This window comes from Notamacropus eugenii, chromosome 4 (genome assembly GCF_028372415.1).
Source record: "Notamacropus eugenii isolate mMacEug1 chromosome 4, mMacEug1.pri_v2, whole genome shotgun sequence".
Taxonomy (NCBI): domain Eukaryota; kingdom Metazoa; phylum Chordata; class Mammalia; order Diprotodontia; family Macropodidae; genus Notamacropus; species Notamacropus eugenii.
Window position 1 is genome coordinate 158409026 of NC_092875.1, and position 27288 is coordinate 158436313.

A 27288-nucleotide genomic window follows, 5' to 3' on the forward strand; every position below is an offset into this window, starting at 1 on the left:
AAGTCCCAGAGCAGGACAAAGTATTTGCTCCCATGCTTTGTTTTATTTCTTTGAATTTTGTCTTAAGAAGTGTCAAATGACATCACTAAATAAACGACCTGGTGCTAAACAAAGCAGAATTTTCTGGTACTTAAAATACATTCATTTATTGGAAATACACCACAAGCCCATATGTTGCATCTAGGCAGTAATCTGCTTTGCCTATCTTCAGTCCTGTGTCTTCACCTTTTTGAAGTCTAGTATCTTTTTCCTGGGTCAATGCATTACAAATTAATAATAAAGCTGTCTGTTCAAACCTCTCATCTCAGACTCTCTCGCTTAGGTGGTGTACTCTCTCTGTGATCCCAAGCCGGGGAAAGAAAAGCGCCAACCCAGAATTTGCTTGTGTCTTTCAAAAAGACACAGGTGAGCCATAAGGCACTTCCTCCAATCCAAACAGAGTGCAGCTTACAAGAAAGAACTAGGGAATTCCTCCCAAACCAAGAAGCCCACAAGCTACGGAAGTACTGCCTTGGAGTACAAACCTCTAAGGAGTAAGTCAGCACCTAGAAGGGAGGAGGGCACCACAAGGAGCGCCTTTGCCTTCCGGCACCCCAGGGGTGGATTAGGCAGATAGGGCAAAGAAACGCGGAGGAGCAGGGACTGAGTAGCCCCGCCGGCAGACAGCGATAGCCCAAAGGACCAGGCAGTTTAACCAAACAATTAAGTCGCCTGCCCTGTACCGAGTTACAACCGCAGTGCCTAAGGTCTATAGGGAAAGAGAGGGACGACGGACGGACGGACGAGCACACACAGAGAGGAGAGTGTGTGTATCTGTAATATGCTATTTCCTCCTTTTGACTAGAAGCCAGTATGAGTTTAAATAATGGCTACCTTGACCCAAGGTTGAAGACAAGGACAGAATTCGAGAAATGGACAAATACTGTTGTGAGTGTGGTAGGGAGGGCTCCAATCATCTTCTCCCCCATCAGCTTCCAACCCCAGAACAGCGGCTTCCTCCCACGAGGTCTGGTCCCCTCGCCAGGGCCCGGCCCAGGAGCACCTCCCTCCCCAGCACTAGCAGCCGAGTCAGGGCTCCAGGAGCTGTGGCAGGGAGGGAGTGGAAGGCTTGGGGAAAGTGAAGGTGGGCTTAGTCGGACAGGGGCTGTCTGTCACCTGTCTGAGGGCTTGCTCCAGCTGCGGGGCTGAGGACAGGCTTTCGGCGTCGATCTTGGTTTCTTCTTTGCAGTCCTCAGTCAGGTCCAAGTTATCCGGTTTAACTAGTACTTCGTGCAACTGTCCCACCTCCAGAGGGAGGAAAAGTAGGGGTCAGTTTTCCCCCCTCCCGCCTCCTCTTTAGCTCCTACTAGTTCCTTTTCTTTACCCTTCTTCCCTCAGTCCACTCCCGGAGACGCCACCTCCTTTCTCTCTACCTCCCCCCCACCCCCAGCCTCTCTGGGGATATGGTCAGATAATCAGAGCCTTTATTTCACACACTGGCTGCTGTCGGTGAAGTCAGGCGGTGTTCTCCAGTCCCCTAAACTCCTGTGAAACCTACAGGGGTAGGGAGACAGCAGAAGCTGAATATTCTCAAACCCCATAGGTAGCTGTTGGTTGCCCCGGGGGCGTGAAAAGGCCTTGCTCGGTTCCAATATTGTGTCCCAAGGATATAGCCCCTTCTTAGTAGCAGATTTAAGCTTGGCCAGAATTCGAGGGGCTGCAAGGACTTCAGTGAAGGCTCCAGAGGCCTTCAGATCCCCAGCACTCAGGCAGCAGAGCCCGCCTCCACCACCCCTTCCTTACCTGCTCCCTCTCCACTCCTCTCCTCCCTTTCTCTAAAGCGAACTTCTTTCCGGCTCCCACAAGTGGGACAAAAGCGCCAAGAAACAAATACCTTCTTGTTGGTCAGATCCACCACTTTCCACAGTAGCAAGATCAGCTCCTTCTCGTCCGAACCCAGCTTGGCTCCTGTGGCCCCGGCAGTGATCCCAAAAAGCACCACCAAGTAATCAGGAGACGCCGTCATGACGATAGGTGGGGAGGGGGAGAAGGGGGGCTGGGAAGTGCTGAGGCGGCGAGGGAGTAGCGAAAAGAAAACCGATGCCAAGCCCTTTTACAAAGAGAAAAAGGAAGAAAATCCACCCCCCTCCTCGCCGCCACTGGTGCAAAAGGCAGTGCAACCACTCTACCCCACACCTGGCTATGCTACACACCGAGGGCAGGAGGGAGGGGGGGTGGGGGAAGGAAAGCTTCTGAGTCTAGGCTCTTTTTGTATTTAATTGCCCGTGAGTCTATGCAAAAAGCAAAGAGAAGGGTTGCACCCCTGGGAGGCGCGCGCGCAATGGCTGAAGGTTTTTCTGTTTGGGGGATGTGGCTCTACCTGCCCACCCTCCCCCACGTGGTGCAGGTAAGAGAGAGACACCTGGCGGCGCCCGCTCATTGGTTCCTTCAAACCACTACGTGGCAGCGATGGGGGAGGAGGCAGACTTGCCGAGAGGGAGGAGTGGGCTGGGGCGGCAGCTGCGACCCGGAGACAATGGCTGGATGAATGAAAGAGGCTGCTGGGGGTGGTGGAAGGGCGGATACAGCCCAGAGGGAGGATCCACAACCCCAAGAGGTTGAGGGGTCTGGGGTAAGGAAGAACCTGAGCCACCTGGGGGACAGGGGCAAACTGGTGGAGAGGCTTGAGGACTGGAGAAATTGAGAAGGATGGGGACGCCAAGAACAGAAAGGGAGGTAACTAAGAGGGGTGTGGGGCGGGTCAAAAGAAGGCCTGATCCTGGGGACTGCGTGCGGGAGCAACCGAAGCTCTAGGGAAGAGACTGGGGTGGAGGAGTCCCAAAGAAGAGGAGGGCAAGACCGAGGCGAGGGCAGAGGGGGCGCGGAGTTGTAGAGGGTGTGGTGGCAACCCAGGGAGGGAGGGAAGGAGTGAGTGAGCAGTAAACTGAAGCAAACAGCAGCAAGGAGGTGGCCAGGGCGATTCCCGAAGACCAGAAAAGTCTCTTTGGAGCTCCACACACCTTCCAGTGCAAACAGCAACCCCAAAACCTGTTGTACCCTCCCCCACTCCACCCTACCCGGACCCGTGCGCACACTTCCTTATCCTGGCGGGCTGGCGAGGGAGCTTTTCACTTTTCCTGAGAGGTGAAATGATTGGAGCCGAGCCCTAAGGGGCTCACCTAGGAGGGAGGGAAACTCGGGCGTCCAGAGTCACTCCCAAAGACAAAGTGACACACTGGCCAGGTCCGCATGGCACAAAGTGAAGGGTTAGGCAGAAAGCCTGTGACTAATTTAGGCAAAATTTTCCACACTTTTTCCTTAATTGGTTGTGTTCATTTACTTCGTTTCCATTCTCTGATATACATATATTATAAACATAGGTTTAGATGTTTGTTCCAAACCTCATTTCATGCACGGAGGGCTCCCAGTCTGGCAAATTCTTTTCACTTGTAGGGATTGGCAGATTAGTCTTAGAGGAAAGGCTAAATGGCTTAACGAATCGGGAGCGGATCTAGAATGTAAAGACCCAAGTTTGAGTCTCGCTTCTAACTAACATTTAATGGCGGAGCGACTCTGGGCCAGTCAACAAACCCCTCAGTGCCTCAAATAAAAGTTAAATCATAGAGAAGGTGGCAATCCGGATCCTTTGAGGAGCTCCCCACTTTTTCCTACTCCTTTGAAATCACAGGTCCAGTCAAAACAAACAAACGAAAAGATTTTAGAGAGTTGCCCGGGGCACAGAAAAATTGTGAGTGACTGGCGAGGTCACACTGTTTGTAAGTGCGCTAAGAACGAATAGGAGGAGCACTTGAACCCAAGCTTCTCCAATTCCGACCTCCTAGGAGGCTGCCTCACTAAAAACCTTGGTTCGTTGAGTTCATGTGTCCACATAACATTTATTTAGTAAGATTTCCTCCGCACTCATTTTCCTGACTGCAAGGCCAGCTCTCTAGCCACTACACGACACGGCCTTCCAGGAAACTTAAAAATACAGGAACTGAGGTCAATGCAAATTTTTGTTATAATTATTCCATATGCTTGTTTTGCCAAGAACTTGTTAGGGGGGAAGAAACTCGAAAAATGACAGTCAACTCATTCATAATCACAAATCCTAATGACATCTTAGAACACTGAATCACTCAGCCAATGTGCATTTATTAGGCACTTGTGTCAAGAACTGTGGACAGAAAAAGATGTAAAAGATAAAACATTCCTTTTCCTCAACGAGGTCATATTGTTGTGGAAAGAAACAAGTGCGCAAATAAGCAAAAATATATACAAAGTAATTTCTCTGGAGTCACAAGAGTCTAGGCGAAATGATGAAAGGCTTTTGAAGAAGCTGCTACTTAAGCCGAGTTTTGAAGAGAGCTAATAGTGGGGTTGTGAGTAGGGAGTTTATTCCAAATAGGGGTATACAGCCTGTGCAAAAGCAGGGAGATGGAATTTGAAAGATTATTTGTGACGAACAACAATTAGGATTGTTTGTCTGGAATGAGGAGTGGAAAATAAAAGAGGATGGAGTGTATACCGCAATTTAGATAGCTTTTGTATTTCAAATTCACCTGTCCTGGGGAACGGAATTCTCTTTAGATCTAAGCAATTTGGTTCACATTTTTCAGACGCTAATATTTACAATGTAAAACTGATAATCTTGACGTTCACGAATCCTTGTGCTATAGCCTGAATAACGTCAAAATAAAACACCGCCTATCTATCCACTTAAACTACGAGGCTGACCATTACAGCACACCTGGTATATTGGAGCAAATGGAGACAGTACTAGGAGGTTTTTATAACCTTTTTTGAGAGGTGACTGAACGTTATGGCATCTGAGACCGAAGACAGAAAAGTTGAGGAAGAGTTAAAAGTCTCTTTTCCTAGGTGGGAGTGAAAGGTGAAAAGCCAGTAGATTTAATGAAATTGAAGGGGTTTGGTTTTGGTTTGGTTTTGGCCGGTCGGTGATGGAGGTCTCAGGTAGCTAAAACATGGGATGGGGCAGGTGGGTCTGCCACTAAACTCAGAGCAAACGAGAGAATTAAAATAGACTTCAAGTGACTGCGCTGTGCAAACGTAAACTATAATCATTAATTTCCCCAGAAAAGGGCAGGAGACCCTTTCGGGGTTCAGGAATATATCCCTTAGCCTAGAGCAGTCAGTTACTGATCCAGTCCAAACGCTCCTCGGTTCTCTAACCAAACCTATAGCTGAAGAGGCGAATTTCAACTAATAGACTCGGTAGAAGGTAGACAAATGAATTTCTGGTTACCTCTGCCCCACCTATTCCTTTGTACGATCCACGAAGGTCTATTATAAAGCTCCGCTTTCCCCGCCCCTGAGCAAAGACAGTGGAGCATAAAGCTGTCTACCAACCTCGGAGAAGGTGGAAGGGGGGACGAACTGACTAGCCACCTGGAAAAACCGCCTAGATTGCATTGCAGTGGGAGAGGCCTACCGGAGAAGCCAGTTCTCTGGAGCGACCTCCCCGCGGGGTTTTTCTGTGCTCTGTTCCCAGGTCTCCACCCACCCCCGAGTACTGGGAACCTGAGTAGGGAGACTCGGCAGCTGCTCAGCCCTCGAGCAAACTGCTTAGGTGCTCATCCCCAGGAATCGAGGTTCGGATCCTACCGTTTGTTGTACTGGGAGGAACCTCCGGTCTCGTAAAAGTTTCTACAAAAAGGACTGTAGCTAGTTGAGCCAAAGAGGACTGTCGCGTTGGGAGATGGAAGCCGATGACAAATTTGGGGTTGCTCCAGGGTGGATGACTCGGTGGAAGACCTGGCCACACCCTTAATCTTTTGGCATTTGGATTTTGTGATTTTAGTGGATTTATAACCAGTATTACTACCCAGAAATCCTTCAGAATTTGTCAATTAGGATATTCAAAATTCTCAACATTTTGCTGATTGGGATATTGAGTAGGTTGGACCTTTTAAAAAAGTTTGATGTAGAAGGAGCTGTCAAGTTCCGCAGACAGAAGTCTTTCTATTATCTAAGAATAATACTTTTATAACAAGAATAATCATAAAATTGTATGACTAAGACATATCTTAAAAGAAGACTTAGGCCATCCACCCTTGGCTTTCACTTGAGTCCACACCTACAAGCTAAGGCTGATCAGAATCCCCCTTTTTAAACCTTCATAGAAGGTCTTTATGCTCCCTTTCTCTGTAACCCATCCCAATGCTTATCATGCTTCAGTGTCAGGAAATTCTTCTGTATAATCTAACCTAATCCTTCATGCTGCAGATTAGATCCATTTTTTCTTGTATCTTCCTCAGTCAGGTTGGCAGAGTTCACTAATAACCCTCTCCTATACTTGACAGTTGTTATTAAATTAGCCCACAGCCTTCTCTTCTGTAGACTAAATAAATGCAACTTTTAGCTATCATCACAAATCTTATATCCCTGCCCTTTAATTTTCTTTATTACTCTCCTTTGACCTGGCTCCAAGTTCTTCATGCTTCATAAACTATGGAACTATGAAATGGACACAATATGTCTTTGACCAAGACCTGGCCAGTAGTAGGATTGTTGAATCCTGTACTTGAGTATTAGGGGAAGATTACCTCATTGTTCCTACAGCTACCTACTCATTGTCAATTTCAGACTTGTCTTTTTTTAGTACTTTATTTTCAAACTGAAGTTTGGTTTGATATCCATAGTGAAAACTACATATCAGCATTACCTATATTCTATTGTATTTTTATTTATTCTGTTAAATATTTTCCAATTACATTTTAATCTGCTTCTGGCTACCCTTAGAGCATTGGGCTACATGTTTGATGCCTCTGAACTACACTATTTCTGCATTATTTATGTGCATTCCCCCATTAGTTGGGTTTGATTTTACTTTTTAGGTGTTCAGCTACCAATAGAAAAGAGCGTTCAATAGGTGAACATAATAAAAGATCCTAATTCTATGACTACCACCAGCTTTATGCTCCTCCTTGAGATAATTGTTATATTATTATTGCAAAGTTGTTATTTTCAGTACTTGATATGGGGTGAGGTTGAGAAAATATGTGTCCCTCACCAGGGGTGGATGAAGAAAATTATAGATTTAATAGATTCATCTGTGCTTTGCATTGTGTGTTATAAATCCTAGCTGATCGTAATTTGCATGTAAGAAATAACATAAGAAACCATGAATGTGCATGGACAGAAAAAGGAGGTGGACTGGTTACATAGTGAGATTGTGTACCCTGGTCTAGTCTTGCCTCTCCGTCCTTAGTAGTTCATTATTGAAATGAAAAGAGACTCTTGCAGATCATTCAATAGTTAACAAAAAGCTGAACCAGTAAAAGGATATTCAACCACGATATGCATAGAAGACCTCTTCAGTTGATTCAGTTGAGCTTCACTGTCAGGAGGAGCTTGGTATGGTCCCTCAGGCCAGTATCTAAGAACACTTGGATTTCAAGACTGTTTTGTACTCAGGTTACCCGGAAATGATGTCAACAACCAGAGAACCCTTTAGTCCCCTGAGCTAATCCAGTATTCAAGAAGTTCTCAATATATTTTGGGCAGCTAGGTGGTACAGTAGATAGAGTGCTGTCCCGCAAAACTATCTTCCTAAGTTCAGATTTGAACTCAGACACTTACTAGTTCTGTGACCCTGGACAAGTCACTTGACCCTGTTTGCCTCAGTTTCCTCATCTATAAAATGAGCTGCAGAAGGAAATGGCAACCGTTCTAGTCTCTTTGCCATGCAAACCCCAATGTGGTCATGAAGAGTTGGATACTACTGAAAAAAATGACTGAATCAATACTTTTTAAGAAAAATTTGTCTAATTGGTTTGGGATGCTGCATAGTGAGGGATGACAGATGGACAACCTGAGAGTCTTTCAGTGGTATCCATGAAACATTAAAAGAACCAGAAGAAGGCTCTAATATTTTGACTAGATCCTATGTGGAAAAGACAAGGACAGTAAGTGCACAGGATGAGGAAGCATTCAGTCAGCTGGGGTCACGGTGAAGAAAGAGAGTGATGAGACTGGAGTCAGGAAGATCTGAATTCAAGTCCAACCTCAGACATTTACTAGCTGTGTGACCCTGGACAATTCACTTAAACTCTTTCTGTAAAATGAAAATAATAATAACACAGGTACCCCAGGATTATTGTGAGGATCAACTGAGACTTTATAAATAATGTATGTTATGATATAATGTAATATAATATGTATAACATATAATAGTATAATATAAATGTTCCTTGCATATAGTAGATATTTAATAAATGCTTGTTCTCTTCTCCTCCTTTTCCTCTGCAGTCAACAAGTGTTTAGGTACCTATTAACATGCCAGGCACTAAGGATATAAGTATACAAAGAATGAAACTATCCCAAGTTGTAAGGAGCTTACATTGTAATTCAGACAGACAACTAGTACAGATAAAAAATTTATATATAGCATAATGATATAGTTGATAGATGCAAATATGTGCAAAATAGTTAAATACAAAGTATTTTGGGAGGCAGGACATCAGAAAAATGTTCATGCAGAGGATGGGACTAGAACTATATTTTAAAGGAAAAAAGAGACTGAGGCAGAGGTGAGGAAGGAGTGCGTTCTAGGTATATGAGACCCCCAGGGCAAAGGCATGTAGATGGAAAGATATGATTTTGAGGTTGAAGACATAGAAAAGGTTGGTTTGGTTGGGTCACAGAGTGTGGGAGGGGGAATAATGTCTAATGCGTACAGAAAGATACATTAAGATTAGATTGTGTAGGTCTTTAAAAGCTAAGCAGAGTACCATATATGTTTTATCCTAGAAGAAATAGGAATCCATTGGAATTGATCGAGTCAGGAGTTACTAAGGAAAATTACCATGGCAGCAGTGTATAAGATGGAGTGAAGCGAAGAGAACAGTATTGAGACAGGGAAGTCAATTAAGAGATTGTTGCAAATAATTTAGGCTAGTGGTGATAAGGACCTGAATTAAGTTGGTAGCTATGTGAGTGAAGAGAATGGGTTAGGTGCAAGATGTATCGTGGAAGTAGAAACACTAAGATTTGGCAACTAATTGATTGAATTTGTAAGAATGAGGGAGAGTGAAGAGTCCAGAATACTACTGAGGAGACAAACAGACTGATTGCTATCTCTTCTAGTGATGTGAGTATCCACACTGGTGGATCTCTTGTAGATCTGTTGACGAAGTTATAAATGGAAGGTAATTATAGTATGTTTCATGGGTATAACCAGGTGATTTGTTCACTAAGTCACTGAAAGTTCTTCATAGTTTATTTGAACTTTATAGCTTTCTCTAGCAGTTTTTAATCTCAATTTCTCATTTGAAGACAGGTGACTTGGTGGATAGAGTATCAGGCCTGGAGTTAGGAAGACTTATCTTTTCTAGGTCACATCTGGCCTCAGATATGTACTGGCAGTGTGACCTTGGGCAAGTCACTAAACCCTGTTTCCTCATTTGAATAATGAGCTGTAGCGGGAAATGGCAAACTTCTTTAGTGTCTTTGCTCCCTCTCCTCCAAAAAAATAGAACCCAGATGAGGTCATGAAGAGCTGGACACAACTGAAAACAACTGAACAATAACAAAAAGTTCTCAAGCCTTCACCTGCAGTTTTAGGACTATTAAGAAAATAAAAGGCTTGAGTTCTGGGGGATGGGAGAAAGGAGAAGAGATAGATACAGAAACTTTGGAAACTGGGAGCAGGATAAGAAGGGAACTGGATCTTCATCAACCCCACCTTCATCCTATTGGTCAATCTTGCCATCCTAGTCCCACTGCTTAGTAGAAAATATAGTCACTTTATTACTGAATACAATTAGCTGACTTACAGACTAGAGGACAGGTTTTGATGTACTAACAAAGAGAAGGATGATCTCTCCACTTACTTTCTCTGCTAGTGAAAGGAATATTGAGTTAAAGGACCTGCATTTGAATTCTGACTTTGCTACTTCTCTCCATCACCCTAGTCATTTATTCTGTCTGTCTCAGATGAGAGGGTTAGTTTAGAGTAGGTGATCTCTTAGATCCCTTCTTGCTCTAAAATCTACGCCTCTAAGTTCTGCTACACAGCATCACATATAAGTGTAACCTCCATTTAGGGACTGAGGGAATTTATTGGGGATGTAGTTAGAATCATATTTGTTGTCATTTTCCTCTATCAGTCAATGTTTTCCCATTGTTATAGTGGACTGAGACGTATTAATGAATCCCCTCCTGGGCCACACAGTCTGTACAAGATAGGTGCAAAGTCACGAATCTCTCAGATATTTTCATCTTAGGACATTTGTGCTAGTTCTTTCTAATACCAAAGTTTCACAGTAGTCTGACTCTCCCACCCTTCCCCACAAACGAATGCTGCCTAACCTCTGCTGTCCACTCACAGTCAGATACCATCCAGCAGCATCTCCTGGAGAGAGCCATACTACCCCTGTATTGAAGATAAAACCTGTCTCTCTTGACTGAGTGCCTAAGGCACTGCCCAAGGGGGAAGAAAATACTCTCACAGAAGGACAGTTAGGCAGACCACACACTATACTTCAGGACCAGAGTAATTTGGGAGTCCTGGGGTCAACAGAAATATAGGACTATGGGAACTCCTCATGTGCAGCACCCTTTTCACTGAAGATTTTTTCCGCTTGTTCCCAGAAAGAGCTATGGGTGGAAGTTACCACAAGGTAGATTTAGGTTTGATGTAAGGAAATCCTTTCTAGTAATTAGAGCTAATCAAAGGGTTGCCTAGGGAGGTAGTGGTGTTCCTTTCATTATAGGTCATGCAAAGTTTAGATGACCACTTATTGGGTATGCTATCAAAGGGATTCTTGTTCAGGTATGGATTGGGGTAGCAAATTTCTAATTTCACTTCCATTATGTAATTCATATAAGGCCTCTCTGTTAAAATGTGTATTGTTTATCTGCCTGCTGCTACATCTTATTCTTGTCATGGTTGAGGCCTCAGGGAATGAAGGTTCTTGTTCCAGGTGGCAAGTATAGGTAGCCAGTTGAATATGTTCATGACTCAAAGTTGTGGGTTTCAACTGCAAAGCTGCTGGAAGAGTGAGTCCCTCCTTCTCCCAAACTCAGTGTTAGTTTTGGCAAAATCTCCCATGCACAAATAGTGCATTTGGCCCAACTACAAGTGTAGAGATACAGAAACTGCTTGATACATTGGATGACTTAAAAAATATTTGTCACCTATGGATTGTATGCCATGCTGAACAGAAGGTACAGTAACCTTGTTGAAACTGGGCTGTGACTTGTTTAAAACAATTTGAATTAGATGACCATGGAATAATATTAACCCCACCGGGAAATAATGAGCTGAGAATAGTCCCCAGTACTGGACCAAGTGGCACATTTTGGAGAAATATTCTTTACATTCATGATGGTCCTAAAACCTAATGAAAGAGATAATCCTAAAACAAAGTGCAAGACAGCCTATGTAAGTGAGGTATCCGACCTCTAAATAAAGGGAGTGACTAGAGAAAGGCACAAGATTTCTAGTGGAATTGCTTGGGCTACAGGGAGTATTGACCCCCTCATATATAATACTAAACATCCTTCCACCTGCTCCCCATGTGAAGTGATGCATGTTGCCTATGTAGCCACAGTAATCTAAAGAACTCTGCCCCTACATATTTCAGTACTTGGTCTAACTTGTCCTCCTTAAGTCTGTGTCTTTCTCTGGGTCAGCATGTGAGGCTGTCCAAAGGACAACGTGCTATCATTTGTGTTCCCAAGGACATGGATCCACTAAATGGAACTCTGTTTGCATCTATCTTTTGGTTCTGGGAGGGAATCAGAGGGGTTGGTTTGAGTTGGTTGGGTTGCAAATGATAGTCATTGAAGAAAACTGCTCCCAGACTAGCTAAGACTTGTGTTAGAGTGTTGTTCTGAGGTCCCTTCTGCCTTTTAATGTCAAGCAAGAAGATAACTATGCCCTCTCAAGTAGGAAAAATTGTTGTTGCCAAGAGGAACTGGGCATCAATCTGTTTGTTTGCCTTGTCTGATACCACGCTGTGGAAATCATCAGCCTGTGCATTTGTAGGTTGGGATAGTATGGTGAATTGAGAGGAAAAGAAGAACCTGACAGGTGAGCTGGTCCAAAAATACATGAACTTCTTTAAAGTGGGACAGATTCTGGCAGCCAATTAATATAACTACTTGTAGGAAATGAGGAATCCCACGGGAAGAGGTGATAAGTTGTCAGAGCCCATTTCTGATTTTTTGCTGGTGGTGGTTGCCCACAGTCCTATGCTACCTGCAGACACAAGAAATTTAACATAGTAGGAGTGTTTACTTCTATGGAAAGGTTGCCCTTAATGCAAATCATGAAGGTCTGTTTGTATTCCTTAATTAAAAGCATTTATTAAGTGCTTATGTTCCAGGAGGACTAGTACCTCTGGTATAGGGAGGTGCCTTTCCAGGGCACCTCATATACCTTTGGTGTCCACGTTTCAGCCAACTCTCACCTGTTGCTCCAAGAAGCTGTAGCATGTACAGTGGACACACCCTGGTAAAATCGTCTTGGCAGATGGCTAAACCAGGTTGAGGGAAATGGACAGGCTTCAAATTCATGGTTGATCTAGGGTGATGCTTACCCCAAGCATATGAAGACTTCCTGCCAGAATGGGCAGATGAAAACAATTTGTTCCAGTGGCCATGAAGGTGGCCGAAGCAAGTGATATGGAGCACTTAGAGAGCTTAGTCAGTCAGTGAACATGCCAAGGTCTTTCACTGCATCCTGGCCATTGCCAATTATCTTGACTTTCGTCCTGCCGTACTTCCATGACTCTGGAAGAGTGAGACTGAAGACTGTGCAACTATGCCTCATTTAAATCTAGTTCACCCAGTTCACTCATTCAAGACATTGGTCCTCTAAGAAAATGAAAGACAAACTACACTAGTGTGACAAATGGATACTAAGGACCAGGTATACAAATATAAAAGGGAGACAGTTCCTGCCCTCAAGAAGCTTACATGCTAATGAAAAGACTTCTTATATAGGAGAGGGAAGGGTAGCTTGGAAAGTAAAGTAGTCTGAAAGGCCATAAGTGTAACAATAAAGAGGTCTGAAGGTGAATTTTTACGTAACAAAGGATAAACCTGATAAGGAATCCTCCCATTCAGAAAGAATGCCCATTTCTACCTCTGAAAAGGATCCTTTTCTTCAGCTAGTGGGGGAGGACTTCCTTATTGTGTGCCAATTAAGAACTTGGATTTTAAAGAATGGAGCAAAAATGACTAATAGGTAGTTTATGCCCAAATTGCAGTGATCAAATAAAAGTCACCTATCTCAGACAAATTGCATCCTCAGATACTGAAAGAAACCGCTGTTTATCATTGCTATTTGTGATTGCTGAAAAATTGCCAAGAATTCGAGAGATGCTGCTGAACTGGGGAAGAGCAAATGTCTTGATTTTCAAAAAAAAACCCCAGAAGGGAATATAGTTTTCCTGGCAAATTCTAGATCATATTATTAAAGAATGGTTAGCCTGTATGTGATCAGCTAGGTGGTACAGTAGATAGAGTGCACTGGGCTTGGAGTCAGGAAGACTCATCTTTCTGAATTCAGATCTGACCTCAAACACTTACTCTGTAAAATGAGGTGGAGAAAGAAATGACTAAAAAAAGAGGGGGGGGAGGAAGAGATTTCAAAATTTCAAGGAAACCTAAAAGAAAAGACAAAAAGAAAACAAAATGGCAAACCACTCCATTTTCTTTGTCAAGAAAATCCCAAGTGGGGTCATAATGGGTTGGACAGCACTGAACAACAAAAACTGTAAATATCTGGATAAGGAAGTGGTGATCACAAAGACCAATTATAACTTCATGAAGAATGGGTCATACCATACCAATGATCCAGAAATCCCAGTATTAAGCTTATACTCCAAGAAGATCAATGACCAAAGAAAGGCCCCTTGTAGTCTAATTTTTTAACAGCAACACTTTTTGTAATAGCTGAGAATTGGAAGTGCTCAACAGATAGTCAGTAAATATTCATTATTCACCTACTGTGTGCAGGGCATTGGGCTAAATAAAGTAGATAAGTATTCATTGGAGAATGTTGAAACAAGTTATGGTACCCAAATATAATGGGCTATTATTTTACTTCAAGAAACAGTGAATATTTTGAATACAGAGAAATATGTAAAGATTTATATGAGCATATTGAAGAACCAGGAAATAATATGCACAATGTTTACAACAATGTAAATGAGTAGAGCAACAACAAAATGTTTGAAACTGATCTCTGCAAAATTATTACCAAACTTGTCCCCAAAGAAGGGAACAAGCATTTATTAAGCACCTACTGTGTGCCAGGCAAATATCTCATTTAATCCTCACAGCAAATGTGGGAGGTATATGTGATTGTTACTCAGGGTCACACAGCTAATGCCTGAGTCTGAATTTGAATTCAGGTCTTCTTGATTCCTGGCCCAACACTCAAACCACTGAGCCACCTCATTGTGAGAGAAGAGATATGAGAAAGTATCTTCCGTATACTTTGCAGAGGTGGAGAACTATAGGTATGGAACATTGCATATAATGTCAGATTTTTAAAAATGTGTTAGTTTTGCTGAAAAAATTTTCCTTATTTTTTTGTTTTTTTATAATGATGGCTCCTAGGGAAGGAAAGACTAGAGATATAATGGGGAATTCAGGTTATGTGAAAAGAAAAATAATATTAAAATGTATTTTATTTTTAAAATTTAGTTATTTTTAGTTTTTGACTTTCACTTCCATAAAATTTTGGGTTATAAATTTTCTCCCCCTCCCCATTAAAATGTCTTTTAAATAAAGAATATCACTCCCTATTAAATTAATTTCCTTTTGCCCCACTTTGGACAAGGTTATTAGAATGCTAGATTAAGGGAATGCTATAGATGTAGTTTCTCTAGATTTTTGTAAAGCATTTGACAAAGTCCTTCTGCTACCCTTGTCAAAAAGATGGGTAGAATGTGCTAGATGAAAGTACAATTAGATTTGGAATAAGTTTGATGGCTACACTCTATGGATAGTTGGAAAGAAGTCTCCTATGGAACTAAGGAATTAGTGCTTGACACTGCTGTTTGACATTTTTGATGTCAAACATTCAATAACTTGAATAAAGGCACAGATGGCATTGTTATCAGATTTACAGATGACGCACAAAGCTAGGAAGGATAGTTAACATATTGGATGACACAGTCAGGATCCAAAAAGACCTTGATACTCTAGAATCTTGGGCTAAATCTAATAAGATAAATTGACTAGGAGTAAAAATAAATTCTTACACTTGGTTCAAAATATTTACTTCCTAAATACAGATGAGTCAGGCATAGTTAGATAGCAGTTTGTTGGAAAAAAGATCCAGGGGTTTTAGAGGCTTGAAAGCTCAATATGTATATGTATATGTATAGTATGTATATGTATAGTATGATATGATAGCCATAAAAGCTAATAGATCACATGCAAATTAATGGATTTGTAACTAGGTTTGTAACTAGAAGGGACCTCAGAGGTTATCTAATCTAACTCCTTCATATTACTTTTGAAGAAACTAAAGTCCAGGAAAATTGTTGTTTCATTCTCGAAGAGGACCAAAATGACAAGTTACAGTGTGACCGACTGTGGCTGATCAGACCAATATGAGCTCAGAATGTTCTACCACAGGTCAGGCACAAATAGTCCATGTGAATATTTGGGGTGGACTCTCTAAATTTGTGCATCTCTTGTTTCTTTTGAACTACTTAATTCCGCTTTGCTCATAGAGCACGGCACTTTCTCTGATGTGGGCACACCATGCTGAGTGGTTTCTGTGCCTGTGTCTCCCATATCACACAATCAATTACAAAATTTTAAGAGAGACCTTCAGAGTAACCTTGTATCGCTTCTTCTGACCACCATATGAATGTAGGGACTATGTAAACGAATTGGGGGTGTTAAGCCTAGAAAAGAAGAGAGAGGTTCAAGAAAGGACTTAATTCTCAAGGAATTGAAGGGCTTTCATGCTGATGAATTAGACTTGTTTTATTTGTCTCCAGAGGACATCACCAGGAGCAATTAATGGAAGTTGAGGAAAGGCAAATTTAGCCTTGCTGGAAGAAAAAAGTCCTTACAATTAGAACTTTCCAACAGGTTACCTCAAGTGGTAATGGGGACCTTTGTTGCAGTTTTTAAAGAAAGACTAGATGGTGACTAGTTGGAAATGTTGCCACGGTGACTCTTTAGGTACTGAATGGGTTAGGTAACCACTAAAGTTCCTTCAATCTCTAAAATTCTGTGATTCTGACTTCTTTATGTTATTAATTGGTAAAAAAAAAAAATTACTTCAAAGGGCATTCTTCATAAAAGGATTTATTTAGGTGTTTTGTTGTATCAAAACAAAATGTATCAATACTTTTAAAAAAATTGTGATTGTATTCTGTCCCCAGTAATCAATGCTAAGACTTTCTATTTTTAGTACTAATAAAATGGGGGAGGGCAAAGGGTAAGGATCCCATGGACTTCAAAGGGTGAATAAAACTATCTTTTAGATTTGCTGGTATATAGTTAGCTAAGACATAGGGTTGGCGGTGGGGTATACACAGAAGATCAATTGAGCAATTATGAGTCAATGGTATGTGGCAAGAAGTCAACTTTTCTGATACCAAATACTTCCACGTCTTCATATATGACAGGAATATCTGGAAAAACAACCAGGTGAGAACCATCTAGTCACTGGGCTGCCATACTGGCCGTGGCTGCTTTTGCTTTACAAGGTGTTGGCTGGAAGGAAACAAGTACTCATCTGGCAATAACAAGAAGACTGTCTATGTGTAGCCATGGCAACGCCTAGATTTCCCTACCCCCCATCCAAGGTTATATTCACAATCCTGAAAAACAGTTTCTTTTCAACAACTTTACCTTAGGAATGTTGCTCATTTAAACCTTTACTGTGAAGGTCCAGCAGGGTAGGTAGGGTCATCTCATCCCAGGACCCCTTTGGGGATCTCCATGATACAATTTTTTTTCCACAGAAGTCTCATAGGTTTTATTAATCCAAAACCGTTGTGGGAGGAGTGACCAAGAGGGATGTGGTAAGTTATCTATCACTCTGGATACCTGAGCCAGGCGGTGGATTTATGCAAGAAGCTAGAATACCTGGGAGGTTGGGGATAGATCTGCCTTCAGACCCCAGGATCAGGCAGAGAAACTAGTCTTAAATTGTTACATCCCAGCTATATGACATTAGGAAGTCACTCTTATTCTCAGTTTCCTCATTTGTAAAAATTCAAGTATGTGGTCTTTCTAAAAGTTCCTTTCCAGACCTGCTGTTTCAGGGTCTAAAGCCCTTTACATCTCTAAATCCTTTGCATCCATCCAAATCCAGACTAGAGATGAATCTAGGAAACCTGGGTCCTCCAGAGGTCCATGGCAGGGAAATCAGGAAGGCTAAATCCTGTCCTTGGGGGAGAGGGAGATTCCTTTGTAGGGTGTGGAGTTGTAGTTTCAAGGTCACCTGTCCCTGATGGCAGGACTGGGGACAGGTTGGACTGGGCAACCCTTCTGGGGCCAGGGGATGGGATGGGGGGGGCCAGAATAGCTTGTCAGTTCTTCTGCATTTTGTTTAGGATCCAGGTCCAGTAATGGCACAGACTGGTATAAACACCAGGATACCTGAACAGGGTGTAGTGTTCCATGCCCTGAGATACCAGGCCCTGCTGGGCCCCAATGCATACCAAGGGGCTCCAGAGTCACCCTGGCAGGAATCCTTGCCACCTTCTTCGTCCCCAGCTCACACCACACCGGGAGTAATGGTTTTTCTGTAGGAAGCATTTTTGCAGTTTTCCTTAGAAAAGATACTGATCTTCAGACACTGGAGGGTGCTGGGATATTTAGCGAAAGGACTGGACACAGTACCCCAGCCAGACACCAGGCAGACTGTGCCGGGATTGGCACAATCTTTTGCCAGATGAATGGGTTGAACTTGGCGGGTCAACCTCACTGGCTTCTCCAGGTAGAGGAGCATGAGGTCATTGTTGCTGGTCCTGGGTCTGTAGGAGGGGTAGGGACCTCCAGCACTCCATCCCGACTGACTGCAGATAGGGCTCCAAGTGCCTAATATTGTGCTTTCACAAGACCTCTCGAAGGTTCCAGTGGGTACAGTGAGCTGCTATGAGGACCCAGCGATTGGACAGCAGGACACCTCCACAGTGGAATTTCCTGTTGATGAACAGTGCTGCCTGCCAGGGCTGGGAGTTGGGAATACACATTTGACCACCAATGATCTTATCCTCATTGTTCTCTGCTTTGGCAGTGACCCACAGAAGAGGCAGTATTAAGAAGAGAAAGAACATTTCTAAAGAGTTGCCTAATTGGGGTTGGGAAGGTCCCAGGACAAGTAGATTAAAAAATTGGCTAACAGAAACAATTCTACTCAGAAATGCAGATACAGAAATTGATGGAGATAGAGTACCACAGGTAGACAGTTGGTGTCCCTAACTGGAGAGAGGACTGTGGAGACTGAGAGAAGGGGGAAAGACAAGAGGTGGCTGAGAGCCAGGTATTCCCCAGGAGGACTGGTCCAGAAGTTCCTCTTGTCTCTTCTCCATGGTATAATTGAGGCTTGTGAAAGCATAACCTCTAGCTACTTGTCCTTTTCTCTCCATTCTCTTTTCCTACAGAATTTCTACAGAAATCCCATCCATTTTCAAGGGTCTACAATAACCTCTATCCAAATGACTTCCAAATACGTATCATGAGTCCTGACCTCTCTCTGGAGAATTTCCACTTGGATGTTCCATTAAGCACATTATATTCAACGTGTTTAAGACTGCCTCTGTGACTTTTACCCCCTAAGCTATTACAGTAGCTTTTCAATCTTTTAATTCTTCTCCTTTTCAATCTATTAATTGTCATATTCAAGTCAATAAACATTTATTAATCAAATATTAGCTGTGAGCAGGACACCAAGCTAGATGCTAAGGAGGATAAACAGTTTAGATTTGATAATCCCTGCCCTCTTTGAGTTTACATTCTGAAAGGGAGGGGAATAAATACATAGATACATATAATACAAAGTAATTCATGGGGGCAGGGGAGGAGTAGTGGGAAAAGCCCTGGATTTAGTTTAGAGGGTTTAGATTTGAATCCTGGATGTGCTATGTATTAACTGTAGTATCTCAAGCAATTCACTTTACTTTCCTGCACCTTTTTACTCAAGTTAGGAAGTTGAACTAGATGATCTCTAAAGTCTCTCTCAGCTCTAAACCTAATCCTATGGTCATATGACAAAGAAAGAAAGGTTATTGAGGGATAGAATTAAAGGAATAGGCTAGTAGGAGCAAAGAGTATGCCAGTCTCAGAGTGCTGGTGAGGAGGGTGGGGAAGGAAAAGAGTGACCTCCAACTGAGATTATAAAAGGTAAGGTGTCCTAGCGGCAAGCCATTTTTCAGTTGCTATGATAGTGTCTTGACTGAAAAGGACGATGACGTGGGGTGGGAATGGGGTTGCTAGGTAAAAATTTGGAGTTCCAAAGAGAACAGTGAGATGGGTTATTTCAGGGACAAACTGGGTAAGGTGGATCTGGGAAGTTTTGAAAGTTATAGTTGGAGCATGATTTCACTCCCCTTCTCAAGTCTTCAGTATGTGGTTCCATATAAAGAACAGAATAAAGTCTGAACTACTTAGCCTAGAACTCAAAGCCTTCCATATGTTGTTATTCAGTCATTCAGTCATGTCCAACTCTTACTGACCTCACAGACCATATCATGCCAATACTGTCCATGGGGTTATCTTGGCAAAGATACTGGAATGGTTTGCCATTTCCTTTTTCAGCTGATTAAGGTAAATAGGAGTTAAGTGATTTGCCCAGCATCACACAGCTAGTTAAATGTTTGAGACCAGATTTAACTCAGGTCTCCCTGACTCCAGGTCTAAGGCTCTATGTACTGAATCACCTAGCTGGCTCCTACTTCCACATAATCCATTTTATGTGATTCCTTCTTGACCAGATCTTTTGGGGGTTACACACATGAAATCTAAGAGAGAGAAGGGACCTTAGAAACAATCTAGTCCAACCTGTATCTAACTCACAACCCCTATCATTCAGTCTTTACTTGTATATCTTTAGTGAAGAGGAACACATTACCTTCCAAAGCAGCCCATTTCCATTTCTATAACTCTCATTGTTAGGAAGTTTTTTTCTTATGTCAAGCCTAAATCTATTTCCCAGCTACCTCTACTTAGTTCTGTCTTCTGATTCCAGGCAGAAAAAGTCTAATTCCTCTTTCATGAAACACTTCTTCAAATACATGAAAACTGCATAATGTTTCACCGACATTTCCTCTTTCCCAAGCTAAAATTCCCCAGTTCCTTCATCTCCTCCCAAATGGCAAGTTCTTCAGTCTTCTCACAATTTGGTTATAAAAACCCACAGAAGATAAAAGGGGAGATTTGTAAAAATGATTCTAACAATCTTTCCTCAATCAAGAACAGTGGAAACACTACTCTTGGATAGTAATCACAGTTTCATACATGCTTAATAGAAGAGATAGAAATGACGCTAAAGAGACTATATACTGGAAAAGCAACTGGATTGCAACATGCAGATATAGAAAAGGTCCATGTTGGAGGTAACATGATTGTGACAATGTGGGAGGATCATTAAGTTGGATGTAATCAAATCTAAATTTCCACCAGTGAAAAACCCTATCCTTAAGACTCCAAGGTACATATTTGTTAAATTTCAGTTCACAACCAAACAACACACTTTACAAGCACTCAGTAGAGAGACTTTCAGCCATGGAGGAAGAAATTTTGATTTTAATAATATAAGATTACTCCATAGATATGGAGAAAAATCAGAGGAAAGAATATAATTCCAAAAGGGACTCAAGTTGCAAACTAAGATGACACATCTGAAAAGCTAAGTTTAATTATTGATGAAAAATGTGAACCTTCAACAAAATAGAGGTTTTGAGGCATTCTTGAAAAAGCAACAACAGAAATGAGCTGATCTTTTATTTGCAAATATGAGAAACAAGAAGAAAGGATAAATAAGAACAATTATCAAGAAAAAATAAATAATGATATCAATTATCTTGTGTTTCTAGGCTATTAAAAATTAAATTGAGGGCAAAAAACCAAACAGGCAAAAAAGATATAAAGAAATAAAGATTTAAGGGGATCTTAAAAGTATCAGGAAAAGGGAAAGAGGAATAGATGAATTAATATTATTTGAATAAAATCCCATTCTCCCCTATAAACAAATCAATATATTTGGGGGGAGGGGTAGGTTAAACCATGGGAATTCCTTTGCTTGTGAACAGTGGAGGGAAGAGACAGAGGAAGCTGGTGATGTGTTTCCACTCAATATAAGTGAGGTATGGTAATTTCTTTAATATCTCAAAAGGACTGTGGGGCTATGGGAAAGTAGAGTTAAAGCAATGCATAGGAGGGACTGAAGTGGGAAATTTGAAGATGGATCTTTGCTCCCCCCCAAAAAAAGATTCCATTAAAGAACACAGAGACAGGTGGTGGGCAGGTGTATATCTGTAGTTGGAGACAAGGACTTTGTAACAGATTTCAAAGAAAATGGTCACAATAGAAAAATATATTCTCCAAAAAAGGGTTGTACTTTCCAGGATTATGTCCTGTCCAAGGAGAAGGGAGGTATGCATCCTTTGGGGCCACCATTTGCCGGAGTAAAAGGGAGAACATAGATCCTGAGATAGGATGACCTGGTTTTAGGAGCAGTGAGTGATCATGGTAAGTGCAAGTTTCATGACTCAGGATATAGAGTCCTCTCACATATTTACTGCTTCCTTTGAAATTGTTTTATTTAAGAGTGAGGCAGAGCTGAAGAAGGCCTCATGCAAAACAAAAGAATTGAATTTGTAAACAAATATATTCAAGTATATATATATATATAGATATAGATATAGATATACATGTATATATATATATATGTGGAGATATATCTATCAAGCAGATTTATCTATTGACTTGAAGCTGAGTACTTGGGTGAAAATAATGCTAAAGCTGCTTTGGAAAAACATGTATTTCAAGGATATTCTTTAAGAAGCATACATAGAGACCAGAGCTTTGGAAGCTGCAGGCTCCTAGTAAAAAGTATATGTCTTGATATGTCACTGATGTCTATCTTGCCTCTTGAGAGTCTTGAGGGAGAGAGAATATCGCCTAGGTGAGATTAGAGCCATTTTATTGATTGAGCAGATTTTATCTCAATCCCATATAAATAGCTCTTTCCTCTTGAGTGATTTCTGATATGTTCCTATCTATACAAATTTCTAATTTCCATTTGCTTGGATAAATGAGTTTACTCGTTTCATTTTTTATGATGGTCTTTAGTATATGCAGTGTTGGTAGTAAGGGACCAAACCACAAGTGTGAACTTAGGGCTACCCCCTCCCTTAAGGGTTTTTGACCAGGAAAGCAACTTTTGTTTTGAACCCATTAAAAAAAAAAATGGCAACGAAACCCCTAGAACACTAATATCTATAGGGGAAAATAGATATAATGTCAATCTACTACTTCTCTCAAAGACTGGAAGAAAGAGAACCTAGCCTTGTAGATCTCCTAGGGCTTCTCTCTTAGAAGCAGAGAAGTGGAACTGTGCTGAAGCTGAAGTCAGGAAGACTTGAGTTCAAATTAAGTCTCAGAATTACTAGCAGTATGACCCTGGACAAGTCACTTAACCTCTGTTTGTCTCAGTTTCCTTAACCTATAAAATAAAGATAATAATAGCACCTACTTCTCAGAGTGGTTGTACAGTTCAAATGAGACAATATTTGTAAAGTGCTTGGTGCAGTACCTGGCATACAAATGCTTAATAAATACATCGTCCTTTCTTTTCTTTTTTCTTCCCTTTTGTTCAGGAGATATTACAGGCAAAGCCCTAGTCTCTCTCTTAGAGACAATCCATATGTTAGATCACTTCTATCCATTTCTCCCAGGTTGCATCTATGCTTTCAGATAGCCCATGTGGACACACATATCTAATATGGCCCACATGTCTTGAGTATATATGCTTATATAAATGTGTGTATACGTACATCTATCTGTATATATAATACATATACATACATATGAATAATAAATGTAGTAACATTGAAATAGGATAGAGTGTGTTTTTAGTTTCAGTACTCTAGTAACCCTGCTATTCATGAAGGACGTAAAATAGAGAATGAACAAGTAAGGATATAGCCAGGGGTTGTGTTGGTGCCATCATGAGAGCTAGTTGTTAAATTTTCCGTGTAAGCATTTATGCCTTGAAAGTCAACAAGCATTACAAATCAGGATTTGACTTTCTGTTTTGTTGATTGTCTAGACTTAAGAGAATGATGTATAAAATAATCATATAGATTTAAACTTAAAAGTATGTCATAGGTAAAAAGTTTTTCTTAGAAAACTGGTTGTTTAATATTTACCCACATGCTCCTGGAGATAGCCTTTAATTGGAAAAATAGAATTTACTTTAAACTAGAAAAAGATGAAAATAAAAGGACAAAGAAAATTGAAATATTCTTGGATAAAGGCACCATAAAGGATGTTGCTTAAGAGGTTGGAAGTGGGTGATGGAGAAGGGAAAGTTTTGTACTGTCAACTGGATGGCCTCTAGCCTATGGATGGCTGGAGCTGAATAGAGCAGGCCAGAGACAGGAGAGACAGGAATCAGATAGAAGTTTAGTTTCAAAGTAAGAGAAATGGCTTTCAAGCATGGAGGGGATCTAGACACATGTGTTGGGGATCCACTCTTAGTGGGGGGACCTGCTTTAGTGTGCCCAAATCTCAATACTTGTACCAGGGGCAGGGAACCTGCAGCCTCAAGGCCACATGTCACCTTGTAGGTCCTTGGGTGTGGCCTTTTGACTGAGACCAAGTTTTACAGAACAAATTCTTTTATTAAGGGGATTTGTTCTGTGAAATTTGGATTCAGTCAAAGGGCCTCACTTGAGGACCTAGGGTACCACATGTGGCCTCAAGGCTGCAGGTTCCCTACCCTTGACTTATACCAATGGCTGCACAGTGAGCTGTAACCCTGACAATGAGGGGTAACAGCAACAAGGTGATGAGTTTAATTCAAAGGTGCTTGTCCAAGCTTGGAGAACACCTGGTGCTAGTCAAAGCAATATGATAATCATATAAAATTCTGTGATTTTGCTGTGGTTGAGATCATCCAGAAGGTGCTCCTAAAGGATTGTTGTTATGCCAAGCTCAGGGCACAGCCTGCTTGCTGGACCTTAGCTCTGTTTTTAAAACAGGGTGTCTCCTAATATCTTGACAGCATTATGCATATTTTTGAAAGAAGAGTCAATTCATGTGGGGCAGGGGGAGAAGAGATAAAATAATAAATAAATGCAGTGAGTATCTCTAGGTTCACTGTCCAGTCAGGTCAGCTTCTTGGAGGGTGGGCCTGAAGAATGGGAGTGTCTTTGTCTAATACCACCACCTTAAGCCCTCATTCTGATTGTGTTCACTGTTAGCCATCAGTGCTAGCCCACAGGTAACATCAATTAATTTTTACAAGGAATATTTACCTCAAAGATATGGTAAGAACAAAAGTGCAAATATCTCTAGTTACATTCTCTCGATATCACCTTTGTTTCTGAGAAGAGTGGACTCAGCCTTAATGAGATTTTTCCATAGGATTATTCCCATCAAGTTCACATTCAAATGTTGTACCTCTTTTGGATAAGTTCTTGTATCACCTACCAGTTGTCTGGATCCCCAAAGTCAAAAGTCAGTCATTGTTTCTTGAGGTATTCATGATGGATTGGCTGTGACTGGACTCAATTCATGGACTTCCGAAACTTGAGTGGCTCATTGTTCTGACTTCTCAAAGCATATAAGGTCATAATCATGTCCTTCTTCATCCAAAATGAAAGAATAAATGCTGAGACAAAAAGATCCATGTTCATGGCTACATGTTGGCCTTAGCTTCTCTTCTCTCATTAGATGTCTTCAGCAAGACGGAAGTCACAGGAAGAGAAATGAAGCTTTGCTCAGCTATTGACTTCTTAATATTCCCTCAGTTTCAATTATGCAGCCATAGTCAATCCAAGAGGATCATACCTGTTATACGGTCCACAGATTGGAACCAGTTTAAAGGCTCTCTAAAAATACTTCAATGACAGGTCATCATAACTTTTTTGGAAGCAGGCTCCTAAGCTTCTTCCATGTGGGGATTATATCAGTGGGATTTCCCACATTTTCATACTGGATTCATCGGCCCATCCTGCATTAAACAAATAAATTAAAACCTTAAGTAAATTAAATGAACTTGGGATAGAGCAAGTAAACAAGAGCAAGGGGAAGAGCCAGTGAGAATAGAATAACATCAAAGTAGTACAAGTAAAATTAATTGCAGGGACAAAGTGCTGAGATAAATATCAGTACAAAAGAAATAAATGGAATAAAGCATAAGTCAAAGAATCATAACCTTAAATGTGAATTGATTGAGCAATCCAATAAAATAAAACAAGGGCAGAATGTGTGAGAAAACTAACCCCAACAATTTACTGTGGACACATACAGAGTAAAAATTAAAGACTGGAACACAATTTACGAGGCATCAGTTGACCTTTTTTTAAAAGCAAGAGTTGCAATATTACCGTCAAAGAAAACGTCAGGAGAGAGAAGGAAAACTACATTTTGCTTAAAGGTATTATAAGCAATTAAATAATTTCAATACTAATTGTATATGCAACAATTAGTGTAGCACCTAAATTCATAAAGGAAAAGGTAACTTCATTAAAAAAGTTATAGATTAATAATTTGAGGATACTTTAATGTTCCTCTCTCAGACCTAGATAAATTAGCAAAGCTTTTTTTAAGAAAGAAAATATAGAACTGAACAAACTTTGAAAGGAGTTGGATTTAAATAATTTATGACATCTTCTGGATGTTATCATTAAAGAATATACTTCTTGGGGCAGCTAAGTGGCACAGTGGATTGAGCACCAGTCCTGAAGTCAGGGGGACCTGAGTTCAAAACTGGTCTCAGATGCTTACTAGTTGTGTGATCCTGAGCAATTCACTTAACCCCAGTTGCCTCTCTGCTTCCCCTGCAAAAAGGAAAGAGAATATGTCTTGTTGAACATGACATGGCACCTTTACAAAAATAGACCATGAATTAGGATATAGATAAATTATAAATATATTTGAAAGGTTATAAATATTAAATATCTTTAATAGACTATAATATAATAAAATAGTAGCAATATAAGGAATATAATCAAAAGATATAGACACAAAGAGATTTCATAATAATGTCTTGAATAATGAATGCCAAATAACAAATCATAGCTTTATTTAATAACTGTGAGAGAGAGAATGATAATAATGAAATAATATATATAATTTGAAAGATGGAATTGAACCAGTCCCTAGAAGAAAAATGATATCGCTGAAAGCCTATATTTTTTTCCAATTTAAAAAAAAATTTTATTTAAAATTTTGAGTTCCAAATTAGTTCCCTCCCTCCCTCCCTTCCCTCTCCCCTTCCTGAGATGGTAAGGAATCAGATATAGATTATATATGTACAATTATGTAAATCATTTCCATATTAATCATTTTGTATAAGAAGACTCTAAAGAAAGAAAGAAAGTGAAAAATAACATGCTTCAGTCTATATTCAACCAATGTTAGTTCTTTCTTTGGAGGTGGATAGTATGCTTCATCATGATTCCTCTAGAATTGTGTTGGATTATTATATTACTGAGAATAGCCAAGTCATTCACAGTTCTTCTTTGAACAATATCGCTGTTACTGTGTACATCATCCTTCTGCTTCTGCCCACCTCACTTTCTCTAAGTTCATGTAAGCCTTTACAGCTTTTTCTGAAACTGTCCTTTTCTTTTTCTTTTTTTCAAATTTATTGAATCTTCATTGAGAGATAATGTGGTACAGTGGAATTAACAGTAGCTGGGAGACGTTATGCAAATTCCTTAGTCCCTTTGGGTCTCAGTTTATTCATCAAGAAAAAAAAATATTTGGCTAGTGATCTCTATTTTCTCTTCCCCCTCCCCCACTTAATAGTATTTTATTTTTTCAACATTCACTTTTATGAGATTTTAAGTTCTAATTTTTTTCTCCTTTCCTTTACTCCCCTCTCCCCTCCCCTGTCATGCAATCTGATATAGGCTATACATATACAACCATATTAAACATATTTCCACATTAGTCCTGTTGTGTAAGAAGAATCAGAACAGAAGGGAAAATCCAAGAGAAAGAAAAAAAGAGAAAGCAAATGTGCTTCATTCTGCATGCAGATTCCATAGTTCTTTCTCTGGATGTGGATAGCATTTTCCATCATGAGTCTTTGGGGATTGTCTTAGATCCTTGCATTGCTGAGGA

General features: G+C 40.8%; 1 protein-coding gene and 1 pseudogene across 4 annotated transcripts in view; both read right to left on the reverse strand.

Annotated features, from left to right (window-relative positions):
• ESRP1 (epithelial splicing regulatory protein 1) overlaps positions 1-2366 on the reverse strand; it is a 104884-nt gene extending 102518 nt beyond the window's left edge. For 2 of the 4 annotated variants that reach the window (XM_072603500.1, XM_072603498.1), the window contains exons 1-2: positions 1874-2366; positions 1156-1284 (exon numbers count right to left, since the gene is read on the reverse strand). In XM_072603500.1, the coding sequence (XP_072459601.1) occupies positions 1156-1284; positions 1874-2005 (261 nt within the window). In that variant the 5' untranslated portion in view covers positions 2006-2366. The remainder of the gene's footprint in view (positions 1-1155; positions 1285-1873) is intronic. The other 2 variants (XM_072603499.1, XM_072603502.1) reach the window with 1 other exon arrangement.
• A 15150-nt stretch (positions 2367-17516) lies between these two features.
• Positions 17517-18266, reverse strand: LOC140500711 (kallikrein-14 pseudogene; annotated as a pseudogene).
• Between the last annotated feature and the right edge of the window lie 9022 nt (positions 18267-27288).